General features: G+C 40.0%; 3 protein-coding genes across 3 annotated transcripts; 2 read left to right on the forward strand and 1 right to left on the reverse strand.

Moving 5' to 3' along the window:
* Positions 1-454: 454 nt before the first annotated feature.
* LOC310924879 (post-GPI attachment to proteins factor 2-like) lies at positions 455-2,549 on the reverse strand (the record flags this gene model as incomplete). Its single annotated transcript, XM_083886726.1, has 5 exons — positions 455-585; positions 922-1,030; positions 1,853-1,959; positions 2,045-2,294; positions 2,382-2,549. 5 exons carry the CDS (start codon positions 2,547-2,549, stop codon positions 455-457), a joined length of 765 nt encoding a protein of 254 aa, XP_083742852.1.
* Positions 2,550-4,924: 2,375 nt separating this feature from the next.
* Positions 4,925-13,507, forward strand: chrna10a (cholinergic receptor, nicotinic, alpha 10a; the record flags this gene model as incomplete). Its single annotated transcript, XM_083886426.1, is given in 9 exon segments — positions 4,925-4,991; positions 6,805-6,950; positions 7,072-7,194; positions 9,331-9,480; positions 9,603-9,757; positions 11,061-11,593; positions 12,831-13,056; positions 13,058-13,452; positions 13,455-13,507. Coding segments are annotated over 9 exon segments (1,848 nt in total).
* A 4,751-nt stretch (positions 13,508-18,258) lies between these two features.
* On the forward strand, positions 18,259-19,194 carry LOC310924640 (olfactory receptor 52B2-like; the record flags this gene model as incomplete). Its single annotated transcript, XM_083886428.1, has 1 exon — positions 18,259-19,194. The coding sequence occupies one exon, from the start codon at positions 18,259-18,261 to the stop codon at positions 19,192-19,194; it is 936 nt and encodes a 311-aa protein (XP_083742554.1).
* Between the last annotated feature and the right edge of the window lie 2,644 nt (positions 19,195-21,838).

Raw genomic sequence — 21,838 nt, forward strand, 5'->3', positions numbered from 1 at the left:
AATAATGAGTAACTTGTGACAGGCAGAAGAAATGGGGGTTTGTGAAAACAGTGTTGTAATGTAACAAAGTACAAATACTTCTTCAGTTCAGTTCTGTTCTCTGGGGTGTGTGTAATGTCTTGTTCATGTGACTACTACCCGGGTAGATTTTGTGTTATTTTCTTATCCGAGTGAAATGAAATGAGGTCAACGGTTCTCTGGAGTGGGTCCCACAGCTCGCCACACCGTTCTCCACTCTGTCTGAGTCGTCCTTTCTAGCTCGCCACCGAACCTCCAGGGGCCCGGAATCCGAATCAATTCCTTATTCTGGCACCCTTCGAGAACTCGAGAGCCGTCATCAGGGAAAAATATGGAACAGTCCCTGGTCCCACTCGACCTCGTGAGCAGCGCAACGAAGGCTGTTATCACCAGGAGGTCGAGTGGTTGTGGATTTAACACGTCCTTGTGTTTCTAGTCAGAAAGATTTATCTTCAGAGGAAGAAATGACCATGACCTCTCGGCTCTTAAAGTCCCACACGGCCGTGAGATGGAAGGCCATGTTGGAGAAGACGACCAGATACTCAAACAGGGCGAAGAGTGTGTAACCTGTGACGGCGAGAAGAAATGGGGGTTTGTGAAAGCAGTGTTGTAATGTAACAAAGTACAAATAAATTCTTTAGTGTGTTACTACCAAATAAAATCAGATGAAGAAGAAGAGTTGATATTATGGTCTGTATTTATATAGAGCTTTTCTAGTCTTGGTGAACTGCTTTACGCTATGAGGTCAATTGTCAAATATAGATGAGCAGAGCCAGGAATTGAACCCACAACTTTTTCAGTTGAAGGAAAACTCACCTGACCATTGAGCCACCACAAAGTTATTGGCTAAAATTTAAATTTAAATTAAACATTTAAATGGCTGTAAACTCTTTCAATACTTACTCCCTGATTCACAGTACATGTTGTGTTTCCAGTAAAAGAATCCAGCGAAAGCACAGAAGGCAACATTGAGAAATAGAAAACGCACTTTCCACCGGTGAGACTTGGTATCCTGTAAAAAAATTATTAAAACATATATATTTAATTGACAGAAAGACAAATATTTTCACTGATTTTATGAACAAATTCAATTGAGATTTGTTAAAATGATGGCCTGAAACACACCGAGTGAACGAAAGATATGTAGTCAAGTATGTAAAAATGACAGATTTCCGTTTGTATTGCCGTTTTTGAAAGTGTTCTTACTCGAATGGAAATAGTATTTTAGCATGGACAACAATAGTGTACAAATTCTACAAAAAATATAATAAAAGTAAAAAAAAATACATATATATATATATATATATATATATATATATACACATGTAGACCAGGGGTCTCAATCTGGCGGCCACCCACTTAATATCATGTTATAATGAAAACACGACCTCACCTTCTTATAAACACAGTGTGTAGCTGAGGCACAGCTGCCAGCGAGGTGATAGAATATAATATGTTTGCTAGCAATGTTTTTTATTACAATAATAATAAGACATTTGGTCATAATTATCCCATTATTAAATGTATCATATACAACATTCAATAACATACGAAACGGCTCCTGGTACGAATTTTAATTACAGTTGTCCACACTATTATTTATGTAATTTAAAATAAATGTCTGTTTTTGATATTAATCCATTCATTTTGCATCATAAATAGTATTATTAAGTATACGTGTGATATCATGATGCAATATTGTGAACAGTTGTTTTATTCCTCCCACCTTTTGTTCTCTATACCAGCCCCCTCTTGACCACAATAGATGCACATTGGCCCCCAGGTCATTTGAGATTGAGACCCCTGATGTAGACAGTTTTAAACACTACGTTACCTCAGGACACAGTGAATTCCTCTTAATACTTTTCCACAGACGGCAGGTGATCAGCATGTAGATGATGGAGCTGATGAGGAACAGCACAAATCCTTCCTTATGAACGACTGAGGAACAAAAACAGACACAGGTTTTGATTCCGACGTCTCTACGGTGGACAGTAAAAAAAAAAAAAACATACAGACGACTCACAGTATGTCTCAGTGGACGACACGTATGTGAGGAGCAAAAGGCCCAGGTTTTCAAACATGGAGAAAACCAGGTTCAGGCAGCTGAGTGGACTCTCTGGGAACTTGGAGGCGAAGCGCGTCTTGTAAAGCTTGAAGTACGTAAACGCCACCAGGAGCCTCGGCGCCGAGTGGAGCCCGATGCAGAAGCGCCATATGTAGCACTCAGGACTCAGGCTTATCGAGGCACTGATGGACGGCAGGTAGTTAGGAACCTGCGAGGAACACACAGGAACAAATTATTTTATTCTTTAAATCACAAAACTAGTGGTGATATGCTAAAAAAAAAATGAGGACATTACCTGGCAGTGTGTGCCAGTGGAGTCATCAAAGTGAAACACAGAGGAGATGAAGAGACACGTGATGAGTCCAAGCAGAGGCAGGAACACGGTGGACAGGATGCAGGTGGAGAGGGACACTCTGATGACCAGAGGCCTCTCGTACCCCAAGATGTTTGAACCTTGGAGCATCTTGGTCTAAAACCGAGGGAGAAATATGTACGTAAGATACGTACACATGTATGTCACACATAAGAACCATATAAAAGATAGTTTTGATGCTAATTGAAGGCTCTCTTAACTGAAACATCAAAAGCTTGATTCTCAGCTCCACGAGCCTACGTGCTGATGTGTCCTTGGGCAAGACATTTTAACTCCTGGAGGTATCTACTGTATACATGTAAATATATACATTATAAATACAGCCTGTATGCATACATACAGTACATATAAATGCATATGTTTAAATACAGCCTGTATGCATATATACAATATATATACATAGATATATGGACTAGAGTATATATTCACATACATACATGAAGTGTCGATATCCAGCTAGCATGCATGTATATTTACTGTATACATATATATTCACAGGATAAATACAGCCTTTACGCATATATACAATATGTATACCGCTTTAATGCATATATACAGTATATATGCATGCATATGCAGTAAATATCCATGCATGTTTAAATACAGCCTGTGCGCATATATACGATATATAAACATACATATATGTAGTATATATACACATACATGAAGTGTAGATATCCAGCTAGCATGCATGTATATTTACTGTTTACATATATATTCACAGGATAAATACAGCCTTTACGCATATATACAATATGCATACCGCTTTAATGCATATATACAGTATATATGCATATATGCAGTATACATATGCATACATAAAGTGTATACAGCTAGCATACATGTATACAGTACATACACACACACACATAAATACAGTGTGTGTGTATATATACATTACAACATGACAATAATCAAACATAAACACAAAAATAGCTTCGAAAGACAAGACAATCCACCTACCTGCAGTCTTTTTGTGTTGGTTTGTTATTATTGTTGTTGTTTACAAGCACCTGCTGCCGCAAACGACCGCCACTGGCCTCATGGTAACAGAGGTGTTACGACAATAAATCACGACATTCAATAATGAGTTCAGTTATCAGTTCCGGCTGCTGCTGCTGCTGCTGATGATGATGATGGTTGTTGGGGCTCCAACAAAAGATTCCTGCGACATCTTGGAATTAGAGAGAGATTCATCTTCCTCCTCCTCCTCCTCCTCCTCCTCCGTGTGAGACAGACAGAAAGAGGACAGACAGCAGGAGGACACTTCAGCATCAGCAGCCGGAAGAGAAGGACGAACAGCTGCTGCTGCTGCGATAACACGCTGCTGCGCAAGAAATGTCGTCTTTATTTTAACAAAAATATCGATTAAAAAATGTGTATTGGCCGCTAGTCAATAATCTACGGAAGAGGATTAGGACCAAAAAAAAGGATAAAAAAGGAAATTTTATTTTGAAATATATATTTTTAAATTCGTATTTTCCTCCATGTTAAGACACATCTGCGTGTTTTTTTTACACGTCCATCCAATAACTAACGGTTGTGGCTCAAATGGAAAATAAAATCACACACAAATACACAAATAGACTAATAATATTATAGTATATCATATAATATATTCAAATGTCTGTGTATGACACATGTACATTGTAACACCATAGCACTAATCAGGAATAATACTGTATAGGGATACATATATACGCACACATTATACAGTATATAGGAAAAGATGACTTAGCCTCCCTCAATTATACAATTTATATACATACATTAAATATTTTTAGGAACATAAATAATGTAGTTTAAGGGAAAGAAAACATCATCATCATAATAAATAAATAACTTGTACTTGCGTCATACTGAGGACCAGTGAGGGTTTTTAACCAACAAAGTGAGGTCATTTTTACAAAGTGAGGACATTTTAGCCAGTCCTCACTTTGTTTTCATTGAAATCACTTCCTTAGGCTGTAAACATGCTTTACTCTGTTTTATTTTATTTTATTTTTTTAACAGAGGTCCTCAATTTGGTACAAAACCCTGTTTTTCAAGCCCTGGTGTTTCACACACTTTTTGCTGTGGCGCTCCACCTGCAGACATCTTATGGTACTGCACCCAGTAGTTCTTTATAGATGGCATTCATGAAGTAGATATTTGTAATTGTGTGGATTTATAAAGTGGAAATGCCGGTCCTCAGTATGCAGCAAGTGTGTGTGTGTCTGTGTGTGTGTGTGTGTGTGGGGGGGGTGTGTGTGTGTGTGTGTGTGTATTGCCCCGCCTCTCTCATTCATCTCTTGTTCTTCTGTTCAGATCACAGACACAGTACTGCATTACTGACCGGGTCACTGCTCAATCTGTCCGATTTATACAAAAATCAAACTTTGGTTTTATTGAAATTTTCTTCCGTTTTAAAAAAATATGTTTTGAATTGAACTTGCAGCTCAAATGCTCTGTGGACGGAGATCGTGATGATGAAAGCGTGGAGGAGAATCCACACTCTGTGTCTTTTGCTTCTGTGCGTCAGTGTTTTACCAAGTAAGTTTACCTTTATTTTATCCTGGTTTGTTTTCACCCTTATCTTAAAATCCAAAACAAGCAAAGAGCATCTCTTATCCTAGTGTTGACACCAAAAACATGCTCCAGTTTCGTCCATAAAGTGTTTGAATGTATTTATCCCTCTCATTTCAATTATCTGAGCTGAAATTTGAAGTTATAAATATTTAATGTCCATTAATAATTCCCATTCACATACAAAAAAAACACCTTTATTCATCCTCTTCATATGTGAATGTTTAAACTCATTTTACTCATCACTCACATGTTGTATGACCAGTGGATTAAGTATTCAAGCAACACATGTCACGGGCTGAATAGAGGAAGTCACTGCTGCTGGTACTTGATGTCAGATTTGCCTGATGATCTCTTTCCAGAGGTTTATAGACGGGCAATCAACCCTGACATCCTCTTTGTCCTGGTTCACCATCTGTCACGCCGGGCCACATGCTCTGCCTCTCATTCCACTCGCCCTCTGAACTTTATCCCATCACTTACACATAATCCACAAGGATCTTTTTCCTGCTTATTGAAAAAAAACAAAAAAAAAACAGATAGAAAACAATGGAGAATGTGGTGACCAAAGAAATTTGCTGACTTTATAGCTGGTGTTAAGCTGTGATCACGCCAGTGGTGGTTGCCGATCTTTGAAACAGGGGAAGCTCATTTCAGGCCCAGTTATTCATACATAAATTCTTAAAAAACAGTGTTTTTGTTTGCAGTGTATATGCACAAATGAAAATGGTCTATATCGCATCGCATCAACCAGTTATTTGTCCACCGTCTTCATCTCAAAATCCACACTAGTGATGGGATCGGCAGTTCATTTGAGTGTACTGAATCACTTGAATCAGTTCATTAAAATGATTCGTTCAAAAGATTCGTTCACCTAATCGTTTGCTTAGCGCTTAGCTTAGCAGGACCCCAGTGCCCTGCTACGTGACCTACTCCCTGAGTGCAGTGCGTTCGCACCACGGGTCATTGAGTGAGTGACAGCGCGAACGTGATTTTTCGTTCTTTTGAACGAATCACTCATGACTGACACAACACTAATCCACACAGGACTGAGGCAGAAAAGGCTCCGCTGTCGTGTTTGTTTCTGCAAACCTGTCAGTCAAAATCTGGCACCGCCTTTCGGACACTTCATTGAATCCTCACGCCCCGCCCACTGCTCCACTGACTCCCAGAGAAGCTGAGCTTCCATGGAAGTGATGTTTTTGCCGCATTTGTCCAATTCTGTTTTATTCTGTGTTGTACCATAGAGAACAGTTGAAGCTGAGCCTCAGGTGGTTTAATGCAGAGGCTACTACGGGAATATGAAAATCACATAAAACGATCCCGTCGTTCGTGCTAAACGGCTGATTCCGAGCGAACTAGTGACACGTTCTAATCGCCTTCTAGCGCATATTTAGTGTTGGAATGTTTCATGTTTTAAAATGCAGGTAGATCACTTTGACCTGGTCATTTTTAAAAGTAGCTCACAAGCCGAAAAATTGTGGGCACGCCTGGTGTAGGGTTGCTGAAAAAAATTGATCTACTATATACTGCATGCAGATAACACCACTAGTGACATTTCAAATATGCACAATAACAACAACTTAGTCTCTTTAAACTAAACATTTAAATTATGTTTCATCAATCTCTGATGACACAATATGGTAATTTTCCGACTTAATATCATCCATTTTTTCATCATTTTATAAATTAAAATGCACGTTTAATGTAAATCATTTACATTCAGTCGATGATTTGTGATGTCATGACTGTGGATATTTTGTTTTTGTCTTTGTCTTAGCGTGTTTGTGTGCTCATGGCAAATATGCCCAGAAACTCCTGAACGATCTATTCACCAACTACAAGAGTGCACTGAGGCCCGTGGAGGACACCAATAATATCCTGAAGGTGACGCTGCAGGTCACACTCTCACAAATTATCGACATGGTAAATCACACATGCAGATGACTCGCGACTTTATGTTTGAGGATTTCACAGCCAAAATCAGCTGTCATGCCGTCCTGTTGCTGATCATTAATGCCTTTATAATTTTCATTTTTTTTAACAGGATGAGCGAAACCAAATCTTGACCGCATATTTATGGATACGGCAAGTATGGGTTGACGCACACCTCACATGGGACAAAGACGATTACGATGGACTCGATACCATCCGTATACCTAGTAGTTATGTATGGAGACCTGATATAGTCCTATATAACAAGTAGGTCGGACTGGTATTGGGTTTATCATTTCGTTATATTGATGATATAGTGTGTGGATGGGTCAGTATATCAGGCACGAGCTGGACAGTCCTTGAAGTCATTGTTCATGGGAGTGTCCAGGCCTGTCTGCATTATATATATACATATACGGCCAAATGTAAACATAGGTGTGGTCATGAACAAACAAACAAAGATATACAATGCAGACAAAACACTGAGGTAAGAGTTCAAAAAAAGATGTTGATTCCTCCCTCAGTTGGTGAACTCATGCTTTAGTATCCCGATCCTGACACTCTTTCTACTCCACCAGGTAGTTTCCAGAATACTATGTCACATCAAATCAAACTTTAGTTGTACAGCACCACATCTCAACATACATTATCTCAAAGCACTTGACACATGGTAAAGCAGAAACCCAACACTTCCCTCAATGTGTAAACACTTAACATCAGTGTTAACACGACAGCCATCTGCCAGGGCCGGTTGGGGTGAAAGGAAGAGGGGGGAGGGGTGCTAGGTGAGGTAAGGGGCAAAAGAGGGGAGGAAAAACAGATAGAGAGAGAGACCATGCGCAGATGTATAAGAATGGTATTACGTTCTGTCAGGATAGTTCTAAAGACGGTTGTATTCATTTTATAGTATTATAATGTCAACAATACAATCACTAGCATGAATTATAGAAATAACAATACGACTACTGGTGATATCCTCGCAACTTTATCTGGATCCTGCAGCCCAGGAATCACAGGCATCTACTACTACTATTACTAATACAACTACTACTAATAAAAATATAGCATCAGGTCTGGATCTGGGTCCTACAGCCCTGGATCCACATATACCGGTAGAATGAGGAGGCACAATCTAGGGGAGACAAAAAGGTAAGTGTTCTATCATAATGTTAGCGCTTAGCTTAGCAGGACCCCAGTGCCCTGCTACGTGACCTACTCCCTGAGTGCTGTGCGTTCGCACCACGGGTCATTGAGTGAGTGACAGCGCGAACGAGATTCATGTCCTCAGCCACAGTTCAGTTCTGTGTGTGTCAGTTTGTTCGTTCGCGAATCATGACTTAGTCAGCAGCACGGCAGACACAGTTCTTCTTACTAGTCACTCCCCCGCCCCCCCGCACAGCGAACGTTGGCCGGCGTTGTTTGCCGAAGATTCAGGAGTGAGTGACGCCGTCGGCGAACAACTTCACGAGTGACTCACAGAACGAAGCAGTTCCACTCCCGGCGGCCACGATCGCTGCTGAGCTCAACTGAACTGAGAAAGGAACGAATCAGTTCATGAAGGGATCCCAGTCAGTTCATTCACTTAAATGATTCGTTCTTTTGAACGAATCACTCATGACTGACACAACACTAATCCACACAGGACTGAGGCAGAAAAGGCTCCGCTGTCGTGTTTGTTTCTGCAAACCTGTCAGTCAAAATCTGGCATCGCCTTTCGTACACTTCATTGAATCCTCACGCCCCGCCCACTGCTCCACTGACTCCCAGAGAAGCTGAGCTTCCATGGAAGTGATGTTTTTGCCGCATTTGTCCAATCACTGTTTTATTCTGTGTTGTACCATAGAGAACAGTTGAAGCTGAGCCTCAGGTGGTTTAATGCAGAGGCTACTACGGGAATATGAAAATCACATAAAACGATCCCGTCGTTCGTGCTAAACGGCTGATTCCGAGCGAACTAGTGACACGTTCTAATCGCCTTCTAGCGCATATTTAGTGTTGGAATGTTTCATGTTTTAAAATGCAGGTAGATCACTTTGACCTGGTCATTTTAAAAGTAGCTCACAAGCCGAAAAATTGTGGGCACGCCTGGTGTAGGGTTGCTGAAAAAAATTGATCTACTATATACTGCATGCAGATAACACCACTAGTGACATTTCAAATATGCACAATAACAACAACTTAGTCTCTTTAAACTAAACATTTAAATTATGTTTCATCAATCTCTGATGACACAATATGGTAATTTTCCGACTTAATATCATCCATTTTTTCATCATTTTATAAATTAAAATGCACGTTTAATGTAAATCATTTACATTCAGTCGATGATTTGTGATGTCATGACTGTGGATATTTTGTTTTTGTCTTTGTCTTAGCGTGTTTGTGTGCTCATGGCAAATATGCCCAGAAACTCCTGAACGATCTATTCACCAACTACAAGAGTGCACTGAGGCCCGTGGAGGACACCAATAATATCCTGAAGGTGACGCTGCAGGTCACACTCTCACAAATTATCGACATGGTAAATCACACATGCAGATGACTCGCGACTTTATGTTTGAGGATTTCACAGCCAAAATCAGCTGTCATGCTGTCCTGTTGCTGATCATTAATGCCTTTATAATTTTCATTTTTTTTTAACAGGATGAGCGAAACCAAATCTTGACCGCATATTTATGGATACGGCAAGTATGGGTTGACGCACACCTCACATGGGACAAAGACGATTACGATGGACTCGATACCATCCGTATACCTAGTAGTTATGTATGGAGACCTGATATAGTCCTATATAACAAGTAGGTCGGACTGGTATTGGGTTTATCATTTCGTTATGTTGATGATATAGTGTGTGGATGGGTCAGTATATCAGGCACGAGCTGGACAGTCCTTGAAGTCATTGTTCATGGGAGTGTCCAGGCCTGTCTGCATTATATATATACATATACGGCCAAATGTAAACATAGGTGTGGTCATGAACAAACAAACAAAGATATACAATGCAGACAAAACACTGAGGTAAGAGTTCAAAAAAAGATGTTGATTCCTCCCTCAGTTGGTGAACTCATGCTTTAGTATCCCGATCCTGACACTCTTTCTACTCCACCAGGTAGTTTCCAGAATACTATGTCACATCAAATCAAACTTTAGTTGTACAGCACCACATCTCAACATACATTATCTCAAAGCACTTGACACATGGTAAAGCAGAAACCCAACACTTCCCTCAATGTGTAAACACTTAACATCAGTGTTAACACGACAGCCATCTGCCAGGGCCGGTTGGGGTGAAAGGAAGAGGGGGGAGGGGTGCTAGGTGAGGTAAGGGGCAAAAGAGGGGAGGAAAAACAGATAGAGAGAGAGACCATGCGCAGATGTATAAGAATGGTATTACGTTCTGTCAGGATAGTTCTAAAGACGGTTGTATTCATTTTATAGTATTATAATGTCAACAATACAATCACTAGCATGAATTATAGAAATAACAATACGACTACTGGTGATATCCTCGCAACTTTATCTGGATCCTGCAGCCCAGGAATCACAGGCATCTACTACTACTATTACTAATACAACTACTACTAATAAAAATATAGCATCAGGTCTGGATCTGGGTCCTGCAGCCCTGGATCCACATATACCGGTAGAATGAGGAGGCACAATCTAGGGGAGACAAAAAGGTAAGTGTTCTATCATAATGTGATATGCACAAACAAAGTTCCCCCAGCATTCTAGGCCTATAGTCTAGTTCAGGTTCCCCAGACTCAGGTTTTAAGTCTCAATTAAAATAAATAGAGGGTGTCCACCTCTGGAATGGACACTGCAGCCTGGTTTCAAAAGGTAACCGAAGGCTCTGCCTCTTGTTCATTCCACTCTTAAAGATTCTGCAAGCCTCAAGAAAACCTACATTTACAGATGTAAGGTACAATCAACTCACTAAGGTATGATGGGGCCTGATTATTAAGTGCTTTGCAAGTGTTAATTTGATTCAAGACTGTACAGGGATGACGATCCCTGTATGACTGGTATCCAGAGACTGGTATGACTGAGAACAAAGCTGCTCTAATGTCTTTTTCCAGACGGGTTTTCTTTGCCTTTCAGTGCAGACGATCGTTTCACTGGCCCCATGGACACCAATGTGGTGGTTCAACATGACGGCCAGATCATGTGGGATTCTCCCGCGATCACCAAGAGCTCATGCAAAGTGGACGTGTCTTTCTTCCCCTTTGACGCTCAGCAGTGCAGGTTCACCTACGGCTCCTGGACCTACAACAGAAACCAGCTGGATATCCTGAACGCGATGGACAGCGCCGACCTCGCCGACCTGGTGGAAAATGTAGAGTGGGAGGTGTTGGGTATGCCAGCTAAGAAGAACGTGATTGTGTACGGTTGCTGCGCCGACCCTTACCCAGATGTGACCTATATACTGAAACTGAAGAGAAAAGCTTCCTTTTACGTCTTCAACTTGCTCATACCATGCGTGATGATCTCTTTTCTGGCTCCATTGGGCTTCTACCTGCCGGCTGACTCTGGAGAGAAGGTGTCTTTGGGAGTCACGGTAATGTTGGCCCTCACTGTCTTTCAGCTGTTGGTGGCAGAGATCATGCCGCCCTCTGAGAACGTACCTTTAATCGATAAGGGCAATGAACTTTGTTGATCCTGTTCAGACCCAGCAGATCGTATACAGGTTGTGTTACATTCTGATCTGAACAATTCTAATCTGTCCTGAATGAAATCCTAAGATCCCATCCTAGAAACCTAATTTGGTTTGCATCTGTGGTTGACTGTAGTGATGTCACAGATGCGTCGAGGCTTTTCGAAGCGTGTGTCGAGTAATGAAGGGGGCGTTTCCGCGAAGCGCGTATCAAGCATTGCTTCATTTAGGGGAGGAGCCAAAAATGATGACGTCCGAAGCTTCGCTGCCCGGCTGTACCACGTGACTGCTTCGGGAAGTGGTTCAGATTTTGCATACATACAGCTACATAGACCCCTCAGGCTCCATTCAAAATGTGGGTTTTTGAAGGAGAGTTGCAGTCAGTTTGGAGCTTGGATAGCGTTTATCAGGGGTGTGATTTTTCCCTTTATAAACGGAATTCCGTTTTTTTCGGCCTGATAATAAGCCTCACATGAATCATACATGGCACCGGAGTGTCATTTAGTGCACCTACAGTCGAACTGGAGCGGTCTGTTTATTAAAGGAAAAGAGCAGCGCTACAAATAACCAGCGTACCTGTGTACTGCGTATGTGTGATTTTAAACTTTAGCGTTACTTTAGAGACTCATTTTAACAATCGGGAGTCACGTAAACATGACGTCACGTGCGTCTTTTTCAGTTGCCATGGAAACGCGTCTTGCGTTAACGTCGTATAGTGCCCAGCAACACTATAAATAATTTTTAATAATTTTTTTGTTATCATGTAATATCCGTGAAACATTTAGGTAACCAGTAGGGTTGCAAGGTTTTTAACTTTTTAAAACGACTTTTTGTTTCCTAAAGCACACCCTCCCCCAATCCCAGATATGTCTACTGAATCAGCTGAACACAGTGTTTGTTGCCTACCATTTCACCACTAGATGTCACTGAAATGAACCTATGAACGAATGAACCCATTTTCAATACAATTGGCAAAGTGGTTCAATACTGCTTCATTGCTTCATTTGAACATCACTAGTTGACTGTATGAAAACCGTGCTAGCCACTATTCCGCCATGTGGATGTTTCTTTATGAAAAATCTGAAAATGCCTCTAATCAACAAATATTTGTGATACTTGCATCCTTTTGTCTTGCATTGTTTATCCGTGGAAGGCATCTTCTCATCTTTGTTTGTGCCATTGTCCTTTTCTGCGAATAAACTTGTTTTCTTCTGCAGGAAAGTACTACATAGCTACAATGACTATGATCACCGCCTCTACTGCCCTGACGATCTTCATCATGAACATACACCACTGTGGTCCAGATGCCAAGCCAGTTCCCAAGTGGGCCAAGATAGTCATTCTGCAGTACGTGGCCAGGATGTGCTTTGTTTATGAAGTCGGAGAAAACTGTTTGTCGCCGCAGCCAGAAAAACAAGAGCCTCTACCCGCGAAGAACACCAACGTCAGGACAGGCAGGACCGTGCAGAGAGGACTGTGTCTTCAAAATAGACAGAGGACAAGAGACCGGCGAGGAGAGGGAAGACACGGAGCAGATGATCAGTCCGATCGGCTCGATGGGGGAAAATCCTACCGACCACTACGGCACTTGGAAAAATGGCATTGTCGTGAGCATGGACTGCGGAGATTCGGCAGGTCAGAGGAGGTGCAGGAAGGGAGGCGTGAGTGACGGAGAGTTGAAAGAAAGAGAGGCCTCCTGCAACACTCAGAGCAACGAGAGACAGCTGCTGCGCAACATTGAGTACATAGCCAACTGCTACAGGGATCAGAGGGCCACGCAGAAGAGAACCGGGGAGTGGAAGAAGGTGGCCAAAGTTTTAGATCGCTTCTTCATGTGGATATTTTCATTATGGTGTTTTTCATGAGCCTTCTTATCATGGGTAAAGCAATTTAACGGTAGAACTGTTTAGAAGTCAGTCTTTAAAGAGAATCACAAATACAGTCGATACCTGTGAATTTAATCAAATCACAGGTACAGATTTGATTAAATTTGGAATCAATTTAGAGATATTTAGAATTTTGTTTGTTTGTGTAAGAAATTGTACAAAATTGTGACCTCTCTAACTTGGTGTATCATTAAAAAGTATACATTTTTACATTGAGGATTTACCCAAAAGTAGATAATACAGGGTTTTTTTTACTGTAAAAATAGTCTCATGAGATTTGTTGTTATGGTAAATAAAGTTAAGTAAAGTTGTTATTTAACCAATAAAGCTAAAACATTTAATATTTAAGGAACCTGGGATTCAGGTATTTGCCTTTTTGACTATCCTTGGAATAAAGTAAGGGCAGCCTTTTTCTGTCCCCAACTTCACAAGTGTGGTCCTGAGTAGAATTAAGTCTTTGATAACCGTCTTGTTTGTATGTTTTTTTTGTACTGTATTAATTGAATCCTTTATTTGTTTAATTCTGAGCTCTTCAGAGTAACATATACTCTATAAATATATTACTCTGTCATGACAATCATCAGTAAAAGAAGCACAGCTTTAGAGAAGAGTCATTGTTGCGAAATACAACCAAGGAACAGTTGTATGTGTGATCTCAGTGTGAGTGACGTGGATTATCTCTTAAATCCCCTGGGTTACAAGCGTTTGCGTATCGCTTCACTTTTATTATCCTCAGTCTCTATTTTGCAAAATGGACTTTTTAATCTGAGCCCTCAGGAAAAACCAGACAATGATGCATAAATGAAACGGCGAGACTGTATTTTCAGTCACTTTTAAAACTAAGAGGAGCTGTTTGGGAAAAAAACGTATTCTCTTATTATAAAAATGTATTATTATCACATTAGGACAGCTGAATCAGAACAATGGAACTGAAGAGACGATCGGTGGAAAATGGAGAGAAAGTTGTGGGAATAAAAATCATCTTGTTTCCACAGAGTGGAATGTGTTTTGTGTCACATCCTGGTTTTTAACACTTTTGTTTACAGATGGATATAAAAACCACTGGCGCCATGGGAGTCGATTTTCTGTATATAATATTAATTGTATTTATATAAGATTTTGAGCAATACTTCACCATAAAGAGCACTCTTCTACTGAATATTAGCACTACATAAATGCAAGAACCTCTTGGGTTTGTGGACCCAATCTGAAAGGTCTAAAACATTGGTTCTCAAAGTGCGGCCCGCGAGCCGATGGCGGCCCACAGAAACATTTCTGGTGGCCCGCAATGAATTACAGTTGATAGTTTTAATCCAGGGGCTACGAAGCTTGTTAAATGTTTATTGGACATTACTGGATACAGACCAATAAGTGTAAACTGTAGAACTGCAATCTGGTCATTAAAATTATTACAAATGGGATTTATTTCTGTTTTTTTTTTTCCTCAGTCCAATGGTTCCTACATTGGCCCTCAGGTATCAAAACTTTGAGAACCCGTGGTCTAAAAGGTCAAATCAATTAACTAATTCACACAAGGGTCCATTATGTCCGTTTCTCTTAGGGGAGATGATTAGTCCTAATGTCCAAATGTCCTCAAGGCCTTTCTGTGAATATAAACAATGTCATTGTTCCCAAAGGCCTGATGTGGCCACTTCACCTGTTTCACTTAAAATCTGAAAAAAGCATTAGCTCAAAATCATATTGTTTTTAATTTAATGATGCATTTCACATATTCATTAAAACTAAGATATATGATTGTGTATAAAACAAAGCAGGTGGAAAAGAAAGAGGAAACACTCAGCAAAGACCATGTTGTCGCAGTAAAACTTAGAACTGTGGTTATATATAGACATTAAAATGTTTTATATCCTGAAACATTTGATCAAAGTGATGATAAGATGGAAAGTCACATCACCGACCTCCTGTGGGTGTCGTTTAAAAACACACTCTTCGTGAGGGAAAAAACAAGTTATCTTCATTATCAGCCAGAGGTTTGCTAATTGTCCAGGGATTAATTAGACTCTGAGACAGTTAATAACATATTATTAAGTCACAACCCCAGGGGAACTCATTAATAAATTGTTTTGTTTTTTGACAAAGTAATGAGGCATCTATAGCTGATGTAACTCTGCTTATACTTGTATTTGATCGAGTTATGTATTGTGCAGTGGCCGGAGGACGGAGAAGTTCCTGAAGGAGATTAATTTAGAGAATGTGTGTTAATGTGTGTTATTATTATTATTATTATTATCATAATAATTATTATTATTATTATCATTATAAATGAATGAAAGAAAGCTGATTTAAATATTTTTGAGAACAAAAAACATACAGAAAATAATAGTAAAAAAAATAATAAATAAAAAAAACAATAATAACTCTAGCCCCGTTTGGGACAACTTCGGAACAAGGGCCTTTCTGCAAGGAGTTTGCATGTTCTCCCCGTGTGTGCGTGGGTTTTCTCCGGGTTCTCCGGCTTCCTCCCACAGTCCAAAAACATGCGATATGGGGATTAGGTGAATTGGTCACTCTAAATTGACCGTAGGTGTGAGTGTGTGAGTGAATGGTTGTTTGTCTCTATGTGGCCCTGCGATGGACTGGCGAACTGTCCAGGGCGTACCCCGCCTATCGCCCAATGTCTGCTGAGATAGGCACAGCACCCCCCGTGACCCTCTGGTGGAGGAAAAAGCGGTAGATAATGGATGGATGGATGGATAATAACTCTTTCAGTTTCAATAGGTTTCTTTCACAGTCATGCTCGAACCCTAATAACAAAAACATAATAGCCCTTTAAATGCCCTTTGTTTCCGAATTTGTTCTGTACTGAAATTTTCAAAGTGCCGTGATGGACGCCAAATTCAAAATCGAGGTCATTGGTCCCAATAAGACTTTTTTTGTTCATCTTGTGCTGAAAGTATTAGTCAATTCCCACAGAAACTACGTTTCAGCCTGCTCAATAAGTGTTTGACCTGAGGGGGTGCTGCTGAGCCATTTTGCATGTTTTTTTCACAATTCCATTATTTTATAAACAATTTTATAAACGCTTCCGATTTGCGTGCCAATTTACGTCCATTTTCACGCACATTTAGGGGCCAAATTTGAGATAGTTTCAAACAATAATGTCCTCGCGCAACTGTGCACAGTGACTGCAGTGGCCAGTGTGCGGCACTAGAGGGAGTATAGCAAATGTTGACCACACTGTAAGATCTTCATGTACATGGGTAACTGTGGCTCAGTGGGTTCAATTCCTGGCTCCGCTACAAGCCGATGTGTCCGTTGCTCCTGACGGCTGTGCCGGCAGCGTGTGAGTGGGTATGAAAGATGAGTGATAGAGAAATGTATGAAAGCGTGAGTGAATGGGTGTGAATGGGTGAATGGGAACTGTGGTGTAAAGCAGCTTTGAGTGGTCATCAAGACTGGAAAAGCACTATATAAATACAATTTTTTTTACCATGAAACAATGTTTGCTACTGACTGCTTACATCTTGTTACCAGTAGGTGGCGCAATGGCTCTGGCTTTGCAGGTTATCGTCGTGGACCGACTGACCCAAAATAAGAAGGTGAAAAAAAGAATAGAGACGGGGCAGAAACCTGCTGCAAGCTAACCTGCATACTCGTGCAAGGGAGGTGTGAGTGGCGTCTGTCAGGGCGTTAGCCTGCTTCGTGGCTAGTGGGAACACAAAATGTGAAAATGGTTTTTTTGGGGTGAATTCCAATTCCTTGTTTAACCCTCAATCTCAAAAATGCGCGCTCCCTCTAGTGCAAGTGCTGTCCCGATTCTCAGAAAAATTAAGTTGAGGGGCAAGTTTAAGGGCTGTATCGCCCTCAATATTGAGATTTTCCGAGACCACCTTTGGGAGCAAGGGCTACCCAGAATGCATTGCGGGTTTTCACACAAGAAAGATGGCGTTGAAAGCAGCGAAGAGAGTGCGATACAAATGAAGTATTTTCTTTGTTAATAGAGATATAAAAATGATGAAAACCATTGTATTATCTCTGCATTTAAGGGGTGTCCCATTTTTAAGCGACAAAATAACCCTAAACACTTGGTTTTGAGGGCCAGTTAAGATTAAGGGTTGCACTTGAGGGTTAAGATAGGAATTGGAATTGGCCCCAACTATGATTGTTATTATGGCGCTAAAACTTGGTCAGATCACAGATCAAAATGTGCTGTACTGAACTTAAAATGGACCAAAACAATAACAACCCAAATAATGTGTAATGATGTGTCTTGAAATGCAGGTTTTTACAATAACAACGACAGAAAGATGAAAAAGAAAAAACGGAATAAATCAAAAATAACTCAGGGGCTTTATTTAATGAATGAATGTATGTAGCACCTTTCACACAGAGGCGTGCAACTCAAAGTCCTTTACAGGCTGAAAACAAAACAAGGAACAATTCCGTGCTATAACCATCATTCATCCAACTCATAGAACTCAACATAAAATGTAATGTAAAACAGAAAAAGACAGAAATAAAGACACAAGGAATGAAGTAACTCTACTTCTTACTTGGAGGATTCTATAATATTCTGATTTTTATCACTATAACATCATTTTCTCATCCATCATCTTCTCACTGTCCCTGAGGTCCCTGACGGTGACGTAAACAGCTGGAGCTCCTGGTGACGTTAAATAAAGGAAGAGCAGAGCTCTTCACTCAGGGCTGCAGTCAGTCACATGTTTGTGTTCTCCTATCACATGTAATGATTGTGTTGATGTTTGCTCACTAATCTGAACAGAGAAACAAAAAAAAAATGGACAACAAATCTTTGTGGTTCATCGCTGAGTTGAACCTGGATCCATTTCTTATTCCACCCGGCGCGAAATATCCCATATTTCTTCTCGGCATCGCCATTTATGTTTTCAGCATCATCTGCAACCTGGTGTTGTTGACGCTGATCATTTCGAGGAGGAACCTCCACAAACCCATGTACTTCATCCTCTTCAGTCTGCCCCTCAACGACCTGGTCGGCATCTCCGCCATGTTGCCCAAAGTTCTCTCCGACATTCTGACGGAGGCAAACACGGTCTACTACCCTCTCTGCGTTCTCCAGGCGTTCCTGCTCCACATGTACGGCGGCGGGATCCTCTTCATCCTCGCCGCCATGTCCTTCGACCGCTACGTGGCCATCTGCATACCGCTGCACTACAACTCCGTCATGACGCCGCGGGTCCTGGTCTGCATCGTGGCTCTGGTCTGGGGCCTGGACTTTGTCCTGAACGTGGCCCTGTTCTCGCTGCAGACCCGGCTGCCGCGGTGCCGGACGCTGGTGATGAACGTGTTCTGCGACAACCCGTCGCTGCTGAAGCTCACGTGCGGGAACACGGCGGTCAACAACGTCGTCGGCCTCTTCAACACGGCCGTCATGCAGGCCGTGAGTCTGTCCGTGCAGGCGTTCTCCTACGTGAAGATCCTGCTCGCGTGCATGCTGAGCAGGCGGTCCGAGGCCAAGAAGAAGGCGGTCAACACGTGCGTGGCACAGCTGCTCATACTGCTCATTTTCCAGGTGGTGAGCACGTTCACCATTTTGTCGCACAGGTTCAAAAACGTCTCCGCCGACCTGCAGAAGATCATGGGCATGTTGATCTTCCTGGTGCCGCCGCTTCTGAATCCCATCGTGTACGGGCTGTACACGAGCGAGATCAGACAGAGTCTGCTGAGAGTCTTAAAAAACAGAGTGTTCCTTTAAATCTGACATGAATTGAGTGTGTGTGTGTGTGCACAATGTCAGAAAATGTTGAAGAAAAGCCTCACAAACCTTGAAATAATGTCCTGTTTTGTGCACAAACCAGATTTTTTTTTTTTGTGACCTGGAACAAAAATGAAAATATTCACATTTAAGAGGCTGAAAAGTCAGAGAATTTGTTGACATGATTTGAAAAAACACTCCAAACCAAGTGATTCGATGAGCAGAATCTCAACTTACCACGTTATATCTGTCCATGTTTCTGCGTTTGTTGTTTTTCTGTCCACAAATGCACGTTAGATATGAAAATACGATATCAACAAAGCTCCGATTTAAACTAAATCCTAGCCTGTTAAATGTTTAACAGAACATAAGAATGCAGTATGTGTGTGTGTGTGTGTGTCAAAATGACATTTATTGACATTATAGAACCAATTTACAGTGAAACTAATCTAATGTGTAAAACATTTTGCATGTTTATTTTTGCACAAAAACAAGAAACACAAATTCAGAAAATGTGAGGATGAGACACTGACAAAACATGTGGAACAATGTTATCTTCAATTTCAACCAAATCAAACATATTTTAGCTGAAGTTTACACACTTTTAACCTTTAATTTAGTCTCTCTCAATTTAGTCCCATTGAGATTTAAGAGGCCATTTAAGGTTTATTTAACTTTTGCTCATCATCAAAACCCAACAACTCTGACATTGCATTCAATGTCAGAGTTGTTGCCATTGCAACAATCATCCATGTCCACTGATTTGAGTTGTTTCTAATCAAAATAAAGTGTTTTTTTTGTTTTTTTTGCTTACTTGTCAGAGACAAAAGCAAAACCATATCTGACAGCGACAGAGCAAAAATAAGAGTTTTTTTTTATTTAATTCCTAAAAAAAAGGCAAATAATTGACCTGTTTCAACACAAAAGAGCAAAAATGTCACTAATGTTATTTTATTCAACATGTTGCCTTTAATGATCAATTTCTTAAAAAAACAAAAAAACAAAAAAAACACTAACCAACTAACTAACTAACGAAAGAAAACTGTTTATTTTTACTAGATTAATTAAAGTTATATGAAGTCAAACAGAATCCGGTTTAATAACTTTAATTATTCTGATTTCATAAACATGTCATTTTCTGCTGTTGTTTTATGTTCTTTCCTCAGCGACAGAACATTTTCTTCAAAAACCTGTTTGAAAGTACAATTTAAATGAAATGTGAGATTGCTGTGATCTCACAAGTGTTGTAAAGATAAACTTTTAATAAGTTATCGTGTGTTTTCCTCTCACCTGTTGTCACCGTTGTTCTGTAGATTGTTATTTTTCCCGTCCCTGTTTAAGTTCAATGGTGAATAATTCTGAGTTATATCAGATATATCCCATTTTTTTTTTGTATATACGCTAATGTGTGTTTGTGTTTACACTTCTCTTTACTGGTGTTTAACCTTTTCTTACATTATAACACTTTTATATGTCTATATATATATATATATATATATATATAGACATATTTATGTATATATTTATATATATAGACATGTTTAGTTCTGTAAGAGTGTGACTTTTCTCTCTGTTAATCCCATTTCTCTGCCTTTGTTGTGGCCTGTAAATAAATGCACCTCATGTGCACAACTTGAATAAATCGTGCTGCAATTTATTCAAAGAATAAAAGCGTGTAAAATGTGTCTATTTTAAAGTATATAAATAAGTCTGACCCAGAAATAAAATACTGACGTTCTGAAACACATTTCAGGTCATTTGATTCATTTAAATCAAACTTAAATTAAGAAACAGTTCATTTCCGTAACTAATATTGTAGTAAATTAACAGTATCACAATTTTTGAATGAAATCAATTTGTTCATAAACACACACACAGAGACAGACTAAGCATTTTGATCCTTTTTCTTTTTGATTATCACACCATCATGTGCTCCATCAGCAAAAGTGAAATATCCTTAAAAGAGTTTTTAAACACTGGAATTCAAAAGTACACTGTAAATCATTTCTATGAATTTATGGCAGAATTTCAACAGTATTAAGGTGTTTTTTTGATAAACAGTGCTTTACTGTGAATATTACAGAACATCAGTGAAATTACAGCTCATTTTACATACAGTTTTTTTTACAAAGTTAACGTTTGTTGACACTGTAATAAAGACTGTTCATGCTAATTATTGTGTGTGATAGGGCAGATTCAAATAAAGGCAATTTTATTTACAAGATAATTATTGGATCACAAATTTAATACTGAAGAATATTTGCTTTGCTGTAACTTTCACTGTTTTTCCATCTTGCATTGTGCAATTGCCTGTTCATTTGCATTTGTATTTTTTGACACATTTCTCTGATATTGCAGATGCAGTAGGTGTTTTCACCACTGCTACTTACAGGCTGAGAAACCTGGTGTCTTTGAGCGAGCCGTAACTCTCCTGCCGATGTTCTTGGACTTCCACACAGTACAGTACTTTGACAGTGAGCTGACCTTCTTCAAAAAAACCAAAAAGTATCTCGGAATGACTTGAAATTTACCATCATAATAGTCGGCATCGCCCTGAACAAGGATCCGTTGAAAATATTTGCAAACCTCCTAAGGAATAATTTTAATGAATTTTTGAAATTCAGGAAATGATCCATTTGCCCTG

The sequence above is a fragment of the Microchirus variegatus genome (genome assembly GCF_963457635.1).
Source record: "Microchirus variegatus genome assembly, chromosome: 3".
Lineage (NCBI taxonomy): Eukaryota > Metazoa > Chordata > Actinopteri > Pleuronectiformes > Soleidae > Microchirus > Microchirus variegatus.